Source organism: Miscanthus floridulus, chromosome 17 (assembly GCF_019320115.1).
Source record: "Miscanthus floridulus cultivar M001 chromosome 17, ASM1932011v1, whole genome shotgun sequence".
NCBI classification, from domain to species: Eukaryota; Viridiplantae; Streptophyta; class Magnoliopsida; order Poales; family Poaceae; genus Miscanthus; species Miscanthus floridulus.
This window is the reverse complement of record NC_089596.1, coordinates 14,879,349-14,894,094: the sequence shown is the minus strand read 5'-3', so window position 1 is coordinate 14,894,094 and position 14,746 is coordinate 14,879,349. Positions and strand designations below refer to the sequence as shown.

The window sequence follows — 14,746 nt, the reverse complement described above, 5'->3', positions numbered from 1 at the left end:
GAGTTAAATCTTCCATTGTGTTGTGATCGAGTTTTCTTCTATTCTGTTGTTGTGTCGTGACCGAGGGCCTCTTTGGATGAGTTAGGGCTAGTTACTAGTTAGGCTAAAAAATGACTCGAATTAGTCAAGATTGGTTAGCTAGTTGGTTAACAACTAGTTGAAGACTTGTCTAAAAAACTAACCTACCTATTAGCCCTCCTGTTCAGATGCACTGGAGCTAATTTTTAGCTAACTAGTGATTAGTCCTTGTATCCAAACATGCCCTTGAGTTCGGATGCAATTCTTGAGACGGCACATAACTCACCTGTACCACGTCGAGCAAATGCAAAACTGATGCTCACAGTAACCAAAGTATGACATCTGATGCGGGACCAACGTGCGGCACGATGAGCAGCAACTCGACGTCCCAAAAAGGCAAAAACAACGCAAGTGCTGAGTGAGCGAGCTCCAAAGTGCTGAGCTCCACGCAAGTGCTAAAAGTAAATGAGCTCTTCGGAGCTTGCCAATCGCTAATTGTTCAATCAACATACGTTAAAGAGGAGCATACGAGCATTTCTTGAGCGACTACAAAGTGAAGCAAGGTAACACACGAACATCAAAACCCAACGCATCACTCGTCAGAATGGTGATAACAAAGTGAAGGAACACACAAACATAAAAATCCAACACCAACACATCACTTGATAAAAATCCAAAAGGATCATCGCTTACAATAGTCTCCAACTAGCATGCCAAACATAATGTTAAGCGGCTAAGTGCACCTCCATGTCTCCATCAACTCAAACCAGACTTCAAAGGATACAACTACCAATGTCCCAAATAAGCAAACAGCAGGCAATCTAATAACCACTATCAAACTCCAGTGATACACATACACCAAGCTAATATTTGAAACCCCCAGACTTCTTGCACTACATGACATAGTAATGCTGGGGAAACATCAGTGCCTTCTCCTGGGTGGGGTCCTAGAACGAGCTCTTGGTGGTGACCTGACAGACACAAAAGTACCAAATAAAGTCAGCAATATTTCATTTAGTTAGTGGCTGGACAACAAGCCGAGCATCAACAAAGAACTGAGGGAAATAGTTACAGTAGACCCCTTGTATATCTTATAATAATCAGAAGGAACAGGGGGCATCTATTAAGCAATTATATTGAGGCAAGCCAAATATAAGAAAACTGAGAAAGTTAACATGGCTCTTCTGGAAATGCCAGGCATTGGTAAGACAACACCTTAAGAGAAAAAAATACATACTCAGAAGAACCACTCACCAATGACAACATGAACTGGAACCTCTAAGAACCAAGCAGGTAACCTACTTTTTACCACATATTCTGGAAAGTCGGAAGCATGATACCTTTCGATAATGGATGTGGTTGCCAATTTCCACAAGAGCAAAAAGTGATAAGACAAATGAAAGATCAATAACTTTTACTGCACTCAGTTTTGGTTTCTAATATGCTAACTTAATGTGTTCCAGTACTTGCATACCAGTTTCAACTCCATGTTGATTCAGTGCAGTTTTAACTAAAAAATATCAATCCATAACTCTAGTCAAATTGGCTTGTCTGTTACACTAATGACCAAGTAACTGGTGCAATTAGCTCTGAAAATTTCTAAAACCTCCTTCCATCCCCAAATCAGGATCAAATCAAACCTTTCTTCAGATATTATTAAACACCAACAAATATTGAGCATTGTGAAACATGTACTACCCAAATATTTGGGTCCAACAAACCAACACAGCTAGTACAAAAAGGGGAAGGAATCCAACAAACTAACACAGCTAGCAGAAAAAGAGGAAGTAAAACTAGTAGTGACCTTGCCCTGTTTTTCCCATACCAAAATTGCAGGGGAAAAAAGAAGCAAATACCTTTTCCGAGTATTTCTGCGCTTGGCAGGGCCACTGCTAAATGCCCAATCGACACTCATTATTTGTTTATAAAGCTCAGCTCCATCCAGTTCTTTTATTGCAGCCTGAGCTTCTTCAAACTTCTCATATTCAATCAAAGCGTACCCCTGTACAGAGAAAGGGGCAAAAGTAAAAACCAATGCTTGAGAGAAGATAAAAAAACATGGTATTTAAACAACAGATACCACATATAAAGGCACTCATTTAATCATTTGCAAGATCACATATATATAGGAGCTTCCACCCTAAGTCGTTTGCTAATTACTATCAAGGGAGCTTTCAAGAATTAATGTTAAAATGCCAAATTCTAAAATGAGGAATATCATGCTGGCAGCAAGCGAGCAAGTTAAAGAGTAAAGGGCGTACCCAGTGCAGAGAGCTCCCGCTCTGTGCGGGATCTGGGGAAGGGTGTCAGTGGCAAGCCTTACCCTCACGTGTGCAATGCGAGGAGACCGCGACTCGAACCCGGGACCTTCCGGTCACAGGCAGTAAGACTCTACCGCTTGCACCAGGCACCGCGACTCGAGCAAGTTAAACAGTATTTAAGTAAAATAAAACAGACCTTGACAAATCCGGTACGACGGTCCAAATTCAAATGCAGGTTTTTGACCTGCCCAAATTCTTGGAAAGCATTTTGAAGGTCTTCTTCTTGAGCTTCTTCATGAACTCCAGTGACCAACACAATCCATCCTTCAATTGCTGCAACAAGAGAACAAAATAAACATACATGAACTCAAAGTGGAACTAATTATCATCATAGAGAAGAACCTTCTACAAAAGTAAAAGAACTCTGCAGACTTCATTAAGTTATTGTTTTTTGAAAAACAGTGTGATCAATTTTGCTTTATTACCTAGAGTACAAATTTATAAAGGCACATCTAACCAATCACAGTTCAACTGGTGACAGATTTTTTTGAGAAGCTACTAAATTTTGTGACGCGGGCAAACCTAGGCATCGAATTAACATGAACTAAAAAGTTTCGAGGTTTCATATTCCCAGTCATGCACTATTTAAAACTCACACACAGGTAAAAGAGAGGTATAAAGCTCCAAATGAAAGGATGCAAGGGAAAGAACAAAACAAAACGCTAAGAGGCTCAGTTGTGCCTACAAGAACCAAAACTTCAGAATTACAGAATCAAATAATGGTGTATAAACAGTAGTCAGGTTGAAAATAACTCTCTTCGTATCGTATAGCTACAAAAAAGTAAAAGAACTCTTTAATTTATTATATCCTCAGCCCATCGCTAACACCTAACAAGCTGATTAACGTTGATACATTGACAGTCTTCAGCTCACATAAAGAACCAACCTCTGGCCCCGTTCGGCTTGCTGAAACTTAGCTGAATTGGCTGAAAAACACTGTTATGGCTGAATTGTTGTGAGAGAAAAACACTGTTCTGGCTGAAAAAACAAGCTGAATAGTGCGGATTATAAGGTAAGCCGAACGGGACCGCACTATTCAGCTTGTTTTTTCAGCCAGAACAGTGTTTTTCTCTCAACAATTCCTATGGTGTTAAAAAGAACTGATAGCCAAAAGGCAGTAAGATAAAGACCAGCAAAGAACATAAAACTCTGCGCACAGTACCTTGTGATATGAGTAAAATGAACAATCATGCTCACAGAGGGAACTGAAATTTCCTTTGGAAATAATATAGAAGTTTCCTAGACAAACCCTAGAGAAATCATAGTCCATATTTGAAGTGGAAACTGACCCAATGTAGAATTAATTGATCAATGCGAAATCTTTAGGCTCTTTGAACCCCATTGGACATTGGTCTTGAGTAAAATCAACAAAATGATGAGGGAAAAAACAGGGAGCAATCCACTGTAGCATCCATATCACCCAAAGCCCCACTTCCACATCCACATTACTTGCAAAAAAAAAATCGATCTTTTCCACGTAGCAACAAGTAAAGTACTGCTAACTCGGCCATGCGAAATCTTTAGGTTCTTCGAACCCCACAAATCCGTTCAATTTACACAGAAAGCAATACATCAAGGCAGCACACATACTAAGTTACATAGGCACCTATAATAGAGTTGAGATCAAACAATCCTTCTTGCCTCATCAGTACTAAATTGCCACCAAAAAAACTAATAGGTTCAAGAAAATCTTTTAGGAAAAAAGAAAGAAAGAGAGGGGAGGCGTACATTGGATGGGTCCGGGGCCGCCGAGCGAGTCGAGGTCGGCGCGTCCCCCCGCGCCAAAGCGCGAGTCGCGGGGCGTGGAGGAGTTAGTGTCCTCGCGGAAGCCGCGGCCCTTGGTCCTACGCGGCGCATCGTCGCCCGCGATGGAGGAGCGGAGGCGGGAGGCGGGGGCGGGGGCCGGCACCGGATCCGGCCCGGCGTCGTCGTCCATGAGGTCGTCGTCGTCGAGGTCGAAGTCGACCACCTCCACATCGGCGTTCGTCACCGCCGCCATCGCTGCCGCTGACGGCGCCGCCGCCGCCTGGGTTCGGCTGGATCGGGTTGGGGGAGAGGAGGAGACGAGACGAGACCTACGGCTGGGTTCGGAATCGCGAGTGCCGACTCGGTGGGGCGTGGGGGTATGGAGTTTTTCAGAGGAACCCCTGAGATATTCTTTTATCCACCCTATCTACCCAATATTTATACTCTTAAAGGTATACCATACCCCCTCTCACAGGTTCCTGTAGCGCAACAGTGCCCTGACTCAGTTTCTTCTCCCAGCAACGGTCAATCCACCGGCACCGTAGGATCCACCGGCCTCTCCCCGCCCTCCCAACAGAGACCGTCCATGCGTCCGCCTTCTGGAAACAACGAAGCCCCAACGCAACCTGTCCTCAGCCCTTTCGCCTTCTCCCTCCGGCCGCCTGCGGCCATCGTCGCCATCCTCGCCTTGCCTCTGCGTCGCCCCCACCCCCCGTGCGCGGGTCCGCGCCCGCGCGTTCGTGCCGCCGCCGGCGCCGCCTACACGGCTGTCAGACTCGCACCAGCTGAAAGGTCCTAATATGGCTACAGGAGGGTGAATAGCCTATTTAAATTTCTACAAAGCACTAGAGAAAAGTGATTAGTACAGTAAATGGCTTAATACAATTTTGCTCTAGCTCCTATATACTCTTAAAGTTGTATACCATACCCCTTCTCACAGATTCTTGTAGCGCAACAGTGCCCTGACTCAGTTTCTTGTACCAGCAACAGTCAATCCACCAGCACCGTCCGATCCCCGGGCCTCTTCCCACTATCCCAACGAAGACCATCTATGCGTCAGCCTTCTGGAAACAACAAAGCCCCAACGCAACTTGTCCTCAGCCCTTCTGCCTCCTTCCTCCGCCCGCCCACGGCCATCATCGCCATCCTCGCCTTGCCTCTGCGTCGCCCCCCACGTGGGTCCGCCCCCGCGTCGCCGTGCCCGCGCGTTCGTGCCGCCGCCGGCGCCACCAACGCGGCTGCTAGACTCGCACCAGCTGAAAAGTCCTAATATGGTTAGAGGAGGGTGAATAGCCTATTTAAATTTCTATAAAGTATTAGAGCAAAGTGATTAGTACAACAAATGGCTTAATGTAACTTTGCTCTAGCTCTACAAGGGTTGTAAGCCACCTACGTAACAATTCTAGTTACAATGATCACTAGGCACACAACAAGCTATGTCACTACTCACTAAGCTAGTGTGCTCTCAAAGACTAACTAAAGAGCCACACTAACCAAACTAGCAAGCTCTCAAAGACTAGCTACACTAAAGAGCTTGACGACTAGTTTACAAGAATGTAAAGAGTGAGAAGGGTGATTTATATCGCTGTGTCGGGAATGAACCCATCACAATATGTAGATGACCAATCACCGAAAGAAATCCAAAGAATCAATCACAATGGAGACATATGATTTTTCTCCTGAGGTTCACGTTCTTGCCGGCACGCTAGTTCTCGTTGTGTCGACCAACACTTGGTGGTTCGGTGACTAATAGGTATCACACATCTAGCCCACCACAAGAGGCGCCGCAAGAACCTACCTACAAGTGAGGTAGCTCAATGACATAAGCAATTTAATAGAGTTGCCTTTAGCGCTCCGTCGGAGAAGACACAAGACCCCTCACAAGCAACTGATCGAGGCCGGAGACAATCACCAACTCCGCTCAACGATCCTCCAATCACCGGGCCATCTAGGTGTCGGCAAACACCAAGAGTAACAAGCTCACAACCAGCCCAAATCACCCAACTAGTGCCAAACGATGATGCAACTCAATGCAATGCACTAGAGGCTCTCTAATCTCACTCAAGATGATGAAATCAAGTGAACAAGTGAGTGGAGTGTGTTGCTCAGCTTCCAAAGGATGTGCACAAGTGTATGAGGTGCCAAGGGAGTGGCCAAGGCTAGCCACACCCTCTATTTATAGCCACACAAGCAAATAGAGTCGTTACCCCTTAGAGCTGCTTTCTGCGAGGGCACCGAACAGGGCGATACGGTCATCGGACAGGGGGTGACGGTGCCCCCAACGGTCGAATTCTAATGGCTAGTTGGTCACTGGATAGGGTGACGGTGGCATCGGACAAGGGGTGATGGTGCCCCACAACGGTCGAATTCCAATGGCTAGTTGGTCACCGGACAGGGTGACAGTGGCACCAAACAGGGGGTGGCGGTGCCACCCTGGCCGAGCCCCCCAAAAGACCCCTCTCTAGATAATTAGGGCGGTACACCGCCACACCCATGGCAGTGACCATGGCGGTGCCCCCCTCGGCTATAAATCCAACTTGCTGCCCTCGAGTGAAATAGGGCGATGGCACCAGACAAGTAGTAACGGTGCACCGCCGTGCCCATGGCGATGAACACCACCATGTCCGGTGACCACCCCATAGCGGCCCTTCTCTGTCAGGTCCTGGTGGGCACCACCATAGGGGCGATGGTGCACCAGACAAGGGGTGGCGGTGCCACCTAGGCACCACACTAGCTCTCCGAGTTGCAAATTTTGTCGCATTTCGGTCCATGTCAACTCGAGCTGCTCCCCGCAAGCGATGCTAACTCTCAAAGTGTTTTCTCAAAACATATTAGAGCGAAGTTAGCATTTCTCAAAATATTTTCCATAAATATTTTTGCTTGCTCTCTAATGTGCACTAGGCCTAAATGCAATGCATGAAGTCCAACATCTAGTGGCACTAGATGAACGAATTGTCTAGTTAAGAACCCATCTTAATAGTACGGCCATCTATCCTAAATGTGATCACACTCTCTATAGTGTCTTGATCACTAAAACAAAATCCCTAATTATGCCTTTGCCTTTATCTCCATAGGGTTTTGTTTTTCTCTTTCTTCTTTTCCAAGTTGAGCACTTGATCATCATCACTTGTGGTCATCTCATCATTTCATGTGATCAACATCACCATTTGAGTGTCACCATGCTCCTCACTTGGATTGCACCAACCTAGCTCATATCATCACTCATGACAAAGGTTAGTGCTTAGGTTTTATCAATTATCCAAAACTAAACTAGGGCTTTCAATCTTTCCCTTTTTGGTAATTGATGACAACCTATTTACAAAGATATTTAATAAAATCTTTTTGGATTCATGTTGCTTGCCCAAGCACATTACCATGTGTAAAGATTATGGACAAGTTTCATAAACCAAAAATTGGTAGTATTAGCTCCCCCTACATATGTGCTAAGAGTTTAGATTTGAAAGCTTACACATATGCATGGATTAGAGGTTTGAGAGAGTAATAGCTACTAAATGATGCTAAGGTGTAAAGAATGGACCTTTGAAGCGTGATACCAATCGGAGTTGCCAATGTACACCATCCTTAGCACCATTAGTAACTAGACATTCACAAAAACTAGAAAACCCCGTGAGATCAACATTATATGAAAGGGTCTAGTTTTTACATGATAAGCACAAGTCTAGTTACTTTTCCTATGCATGCTAGTTTTTATTTTATCAATCATTTTCTATGATCTAGCATACACCACACCAGCATGGATATAGAATTTAAAACTTGTGCCATGCAAGAAAACATATGTAAATGCACATACAAATGCAACATACAAGTTTATGAGCTTGCCCCCCTACTTGTGTGCTTCAAATTTTAATTGATCCCCTTACAATATCATTTCATTTGTTTGCTCCCCCTATCATTACTATCTTTGTGAATTTCTCTCCCCCTTTGTCAACAATTAGCATAAAAGGTGAGCTCAAATTTTAGATAGGTTGGGGTAAAACCATGTGAAGTAAGGATTATTTTCCTAATTTGGTTCAATCTAGATCACTTGCAAAAGATATTTAACTCGGTTTGATCCAAGGGCAAGCCTCTTCACACCTCCAAAAAAGGGTTATCATGCACCATGTTGAGTTAAACACTAGGTTCACAAGCCCACAAACATGTCATATGCTACTACTTGATCATTTTAAGCATACAAGCAATAGTGGTACCATACAAGCATCAAATTCATTTGATTTTTATGAATGAGCCTAAGACATGTGAGGAATGACTAGATGCACTAAATAAGTCCTTAGCAATGGATGAATGACATGTCAATCAACTGTACCTTGCTTTTGCTGGAAGGAGAGGCATGTCATATAATGGGGTGCATCAACACATATTTGAAAAGTCAAGTATGTTCAATTCATTCCTTAGCTTGCAAAACCTCTTCTCAGCAAGTGGTTTGGTGAAGATATCGGCAAGTTGATCATCGATGCCCACACTCTCAATGCAAATGTCCCCTTTTTGTTGGTGATCTCTTATAAAATGATAGCGGATATCTATGTGCTTTGTTCTTGAATGTTGAACATGATTGTTGGCGAGCTTCACAGCACTCTCATTGTCACAAAGCAATGGCACTTGTTTGAACTTGATTCCAAAGTCACTCAAAGTTGCCTTCATCCAAAGTAATTGAGCACAACTACCGGCCGAAATGTACTCCACTTCGGTGGTTGAAAGTGCTACACTATTTTACTTCTTTGATGACCAAGACACAAGTGATCTTCTCAATAGTTGACATGTGCCCGATGTGCTCTTTCTCTCAACTTTGCATCCCGCATAATCGGAGTTCGAATATCCAATCAACTCAAATCTAGCTCCTTTGGGATACCACAATCCAATATTTTATGTATGCTTCAAGTACCTTAATATTCTCTTTATTGCCTTCCAATGACTCTCTCTTGGTGAGGCTTAAAATCTAGCACACATGCATACACTAAATATTATCATCCGGTCTTGATGTGGTCACATAGAGTAGGCTTCCAATCATAGACCGATACATCTTTTGATCCATCATGTTGCCACTAGCATCATTATCTAAGCTTCCATTTATCCTCATTGGTGTACTAATAGCTTTAGCATCATTCATTTCAAACTTCTTGAGCATGTCTTTGATGTACTTGTCTTGACTCACAAATGCACCATTTTTTAATTGCTTGATTTGAAGACCAAGAAAGTAACTAAGCTCTCCAATCATGGACATATCAAACTCACTTACCATCATCTTTACAAACTCCTCACAAAAATCTTGATTGGTTGATCTAAATATGATATCATCAACATAGATTTGCAACACAAACAAGTCATTGCCTAGCTTCTTGGTGAAGAGAGTGGTGTCAACCTCGCCCATCTTGAATCCCTTAGAGAGTAGAAAATCCCTCAATCTCTCATACCATGCTCTTGGTGCTTGCTTTAAACCATACAAATCCTTTCTCAACTTGTAGACATGGTTGGGTTTTTTCTAATCTTCAAAACCGAGAGGTTGCTCAACATACACAAGCTCATTGATGTACCCATTGAGAAATGTGCTCTTCACATCCATTTGGTACAACTTGATGTTGTGGGCATAAGCATAGGCTAAAAAGATCCTAATTGCTTCCAATCTTGCAACCGAAGCATGTTTCTTTAAAGTCAAGACATTCAACTTGAATGTAACCTTGAACCACTAATCTTGCTTTTTTCCTTATAACTATCCCATCTTGATCTTGCTTATTCCGAAAGACCCATTTTATTCCAATCACATTATGATCCTTAGGTCTCTAAACTAACTCCTATACTTGATTTCTTGTGAAGTTGTTTAGCTCTTCATGCATAACATTTACCCAATCAATATCCTTCAAAACTTCATCTATCTTCTTTGGTTTAATAGATGAGACAAATGAGAAGTGTTCACAAAATTATAATAATCTTGATCTTGTTTGCACACCTCTAGAGATATCACCAAATATAGAGTCCAATGAATGATCTCTTGTAACATTGATTGGTTGGAGCACTTGCACTTGATTGCTTGTATTTGATTGATCACTTGGTTGAGATGATGAACTAGCCACTTGTTGATCTTGCACTTTGTCATCACTAGCACTTACTTGACCTTGATCATGAGAACAACTAGCTTGCACATTTGAGTTAGAGAGCACTTGATTCTTGTCATCTTCAACATCAATCACCTCTCTTGGCCTTATATTACCAATGTCTATGTTCTTCATTGCATTGACCAATTGAGTTCCTCTTACATCATCTAGATTCTCATCTTTCTCTTGAGAGCCATTGGTTTCATTAAATTCCACATCATGAACCTCCTCAAGAGTACCACTATCTAAATTCCAAACTCTATAAGCCTTGCTAGTAGTTGAGTAACCAAGCAAGAAACCTTTGTCACATTTCTTCTTAAACTTGCTCAATCTAGTGCCTTTCTTTAATATATAGCATTTGTAACCAAAAATCTAAAAGTATGCAATATTGGGCTTTCTTCTATTCAAGAGCTCATATGGTGTCTTCTCTATCATGGGATGACAATAGAGTCGGTTGCTATAGTAGCAAGTTGTATTGATTGCTTCGACCCAAAATGAATGACTCACATTGTACTCACTCAATATTGATCTTGTCATATCAATCAAGGTTCTATTCTTACTCTCAACTAGGTTATTTGATTGAGGAGTGTACTTGGCCTATAATTGATGTCTAATTCCAAACTTATCACAAAGCTCATCAATTCTTGTATTCTTGAACTCACTTCCATGGTCACTTCTCACTTTCTTGATGGTTGTTTCAAACTCATTGTGAATTCTCTTGATGAAAGTTTTGAAGACTGCAAACACATCACTCTTGTCAACAAGAAAGAACACCCATGTATATCTAGTAAAATCATCTACAATGACAAATCTATATTTGTTTCCACCAATGCTAGTATATGTGGTTGGTCCAAACAAGTCTATGTACAACAACTCAAATGCTTTGGATGTGCTCATCATGCTCTTCTTAGGATATGTGTTGCCAACATGTTTTTTGGCTTAGACATGCACTACATAACTTATCCTTCTCAAATGTGATATCTTTCAAGCCTTTAATCAGATCATGCTTAATCAACTTGTTCAATTGTTTCATTCCAATATGACCAAGCCTTCTATCCCATAACCAACCCATGCTAGACTTAGTGAGCAAACATGTTGACAATTGAGCTTCACTGGCATTGAAATCAACCAAGTATAGATTCTCATATCTAAAACCTTTGAATATCAAGTTAGAGCCATCTACATTTATGATCTCTACATCATCAATTCTAAATATGTACTTGAAACCAAGATCATAAAGTTGAGCTACCGACAATAGGTTGAAGTTCAAGCTGTCTACAAGTAGCACATTGGAAATGCTCAACTCATTGGATATTGCAATCTTACCAAGATCTTTGACCTTGTCTTTGCCATTGTCACTAAATGTGATACTATCAATCCAATTGCTCTAATTCTTATTGATTGGATTGAACATTCTTGAATCACCGATCATGTGTTGTGTGTACCCACTATCAAGCACACAATGCCTTCCTCCAGCTTTATAATTGACCTACAAAAGAAGATCAATTCTTTTTAGGTACCTAAACTTGCTTGGGTCCATGAAGGTTAGTTACCAAGGTCTTTGGTACCCAAATGGCCTTCTTCTTTGGGCCCACAATTGGTGTACCAATGAACTTAGCCTTCACACCATTAGCATCATTAACAAGCATGTAACAAGAATCAAATTTAATTGAGGATACATTAGGTTGCTTGTTCTTGTTAGTCTTGCAATATTGCTCTATATGCCCAACTTGCTTGCATCTATTGCAAAACCGACCATTGCGCTTCACAAAGCTAGCTTTGGGAGTAACAAAGGTTGCCTTGCCATTTTTGGGGGTATAGCCTAATCTCTCTTCGTTGAGAGAAAACCTCTGGCTACCCAAGCACTTTAGCAAGCGGGCATCTCCACCATAGGCATTGCCTAAGGCACGAGTGAGCTCATTCACCTTCTTCTTGAGGGTCTCATTTTCCACCATTAATGAGACATCACAAGTGAAATCATCACTCAAAGGTGAAGTAGAAGTGGTAATACTACAATAAGGGTTAGTGGGAGCAACAACAATGGGTTTATAAAAAGATTCATCAAGAATATCACATATTAGTCCCACATCACATGACACAATCACTTGCTCCTTCTTCGCTTCTTCCTCCTTGACTTGCTTGAAGAGAGAGGAGCAAGCCTTTTCAAGCTTAGAGTGAGCTTTGCCAAGCATCTTATGGTCTTCCCTTAGACTCTCATGAGAGGCATTTAGCTCATCAATGGATTGCTCAAGAGATTTAATCTTCTTGCGTAATTCTTTGCACTCTTTTTTCTTCATCTCAAAGCAAGTGTGCACTTGTTCACACATGTCCATGAGCTCCCCTTGGTGTACTCCTCCTTCTCATCACTTCTACAATCATCACTTTCACAATCATCGTCACTCACATCATATTTTACCTTGGTAGGCTTTACCATGAGGCAAGATGGAAGGCTTATTGTTGATGGCGATGCTTGCTAGTGCTTTCTTGATAGATTTCTTGCCATCATTACTAGAGTCATCACCATCTGAAGAGCCATCACTATCCCATGTCACCACATAGCCTCCACCCTTCTTCTTTTAGAAGGTCATCTTCTTCTCCTTTTCCTTCTTGTCCTTCTTATGCTTCTTCTTATCATCCTCATCATTGTCCCTATTGTAGGGATAATCTACTACAACATGATCTAGACTCTTGCACTTATAGCATATCCTCACATACTATTTGCTCTTATTGTTGTCTCTTCTCTTTCTTGCACCATAGCCCTTCTTCATGAATCTTCCAAACTTGCGCACAAAGAGAGCCATGGCTTCATCATCACTGTCACTAGCATCTTCATCATCACTTGATTCTTCTTTCTTGGACTTGCCCTTATTCTTAGATGATGAGCTAGCCTTGAATGATACACTTTTTTCTTCTTGTCTTCATCTTCCTTCTTCTCATCCTTGTCAACCCGTTCCCTTTTCACACAGTATGTCTCTTGTGTCATGACATCACCTAGTACTTAGTTAGGGGTGAGTTGCTTCAATCCTCCTCTAATGATGATCAATCTCAATGTCTCAAATTTAGGAGGTAAGCACATCAAGAACCAATGAGAGACATCATCATCATTGATCTTCTCTCCCAAAGCCTTCAAGTCATTGACAATTACTTGCAATCTATGGAACATCTCTAGAATGCTCTCATCATCCTTCATCTTGAAGCTTGTCAACTTATCCTTAAGGATATATAGCTTGGCACTCTTCACCGATGGTGTTCCCTCATAGGTCTCCTCCAACCTCTTCCTATAGGGTATCAGTATTAGGGATACCTAGGAGAAGGAAGCTGATGGTCGTGAACGCTAACTCACCCGGATGGTCAAGAGTGTGTTTTGGTCTTGCCCAACCCTGAAGGTATGGGCTCTGTGTCACCCGACCCCAAGGGTGAGGGATCCATCATGCCTGACCCTAAGGGTGTGGGCCCTATCTCGCTAGACCCCTCGGGCATGGGCTTCATCACATCTGACCCCAAGGGTGTGGGCTCCGTCTCGCTTGACCCTGAGGGCGTGGGCTCCATCACGCCTAACCCCGAGGGTGTGGGCTCCGTCTCGCCCGACCCCTCGGGCACAGACTTCGCCTCGCCAGACCCCTCAAAGGGGGATTCTACCTCGCTCGACGAGGGGTCTGTACCACCCCTAACCACTATTGGTCTAAGAGTACGAACCCAGGGTCAAACTTCTGACACCAGAAAGGGAGTAGGCGTGTCTTGATGTGACCCGCGGCCATGATGGGCCATACCTGAGGACTCACGTCGCTAATAGTGTCAGGCGTGCCGGTGCTATGCTAACTAATCCTTGTATGACTTCCGATAGGGGTATCTGCTAACCATGCTGCCCGCTGGGATGGAATGGAGCGCCACGACCGATTGATGATGCCTGCGTATGGCTCTAGTGATGAATAGGGTCGTGATGTGGAGCCATCCCCGCCATCATCTAAGGACCAATGGGACCTGTGCAAAGGAGATGAAGGGCGCCTCAACCTCGGAGGCCTTCTTCCTCCTCGCTTTTCTCTCTCTCTCCTTGAAGGCCTTCTTCCTCCTCGCTTTTCTCTCTCTCTCTTTCTCTAATGTAACATGTGCCTTCCCCTTCATCTATAAAAGGGGGAAGCAAGACGCTCCATGGATGGCTCAACGAGCCTCAACAAGACTCAACTCCATTCGACCCTTTCACCAGAGACTTGGGACCTGCTCCTTCTCTCACCCGTTTGTAACCCCTACTATAAACTAGTGTCGGTAACACGAGCAACAACAGACTAGACATAGGGACAATCCGCCTGAACCCATATAAATTCTTGTATCTTTTGAGCACACCATCTGGGCAAGACACATAAATCACAAATTTACTAGTCGGTGATTCAAAACACCAACAGGTGGCACGCTAGGTAGGGGCCTTTTGCATGTCTCATCGTCCACAATAGGCCATGAATGGCTAGCCATGGTGATAGCTAGGTCTCGGGCGCGCACGTGCACTTTGGGAGCCTAGATTTCTTCGTGACCACTGAGGGAGAGCTAGCGTGGGCTCCC

General features: G+C 43.2%; 1 protein-coding gene across 1 annotated transcript; it reads right to left on the bottom strand.

Moving 5' to 3' along the window:
* Positions 1–657: 657 nt before the first annotated feature.
* LOC136517351 (RNA-binding protein Y14A-like) lies at positions 658–4,472 on the bottom strand. Its single transcript, XM_066510900.1, has 4 exons — positions 4,068–4,472; positions 2,476–2,612; positions 1,875–2,020; positions 658–989 (listed from the first exon to the last, which is right to left on the bottom strand). Exons 1-4 carry the CDS (start codon positions 4,336–4,338, stop codon positions 941–943), a joined length of 603 nt encoding a protein of 200 aa, XP_066366997.1. The 5' UTR covers positions 4,339–4,472; the 3' UTR covers positions 658–940.
* Positions 4,473–14,746: the final 10,274 nt, after the last annotated feature.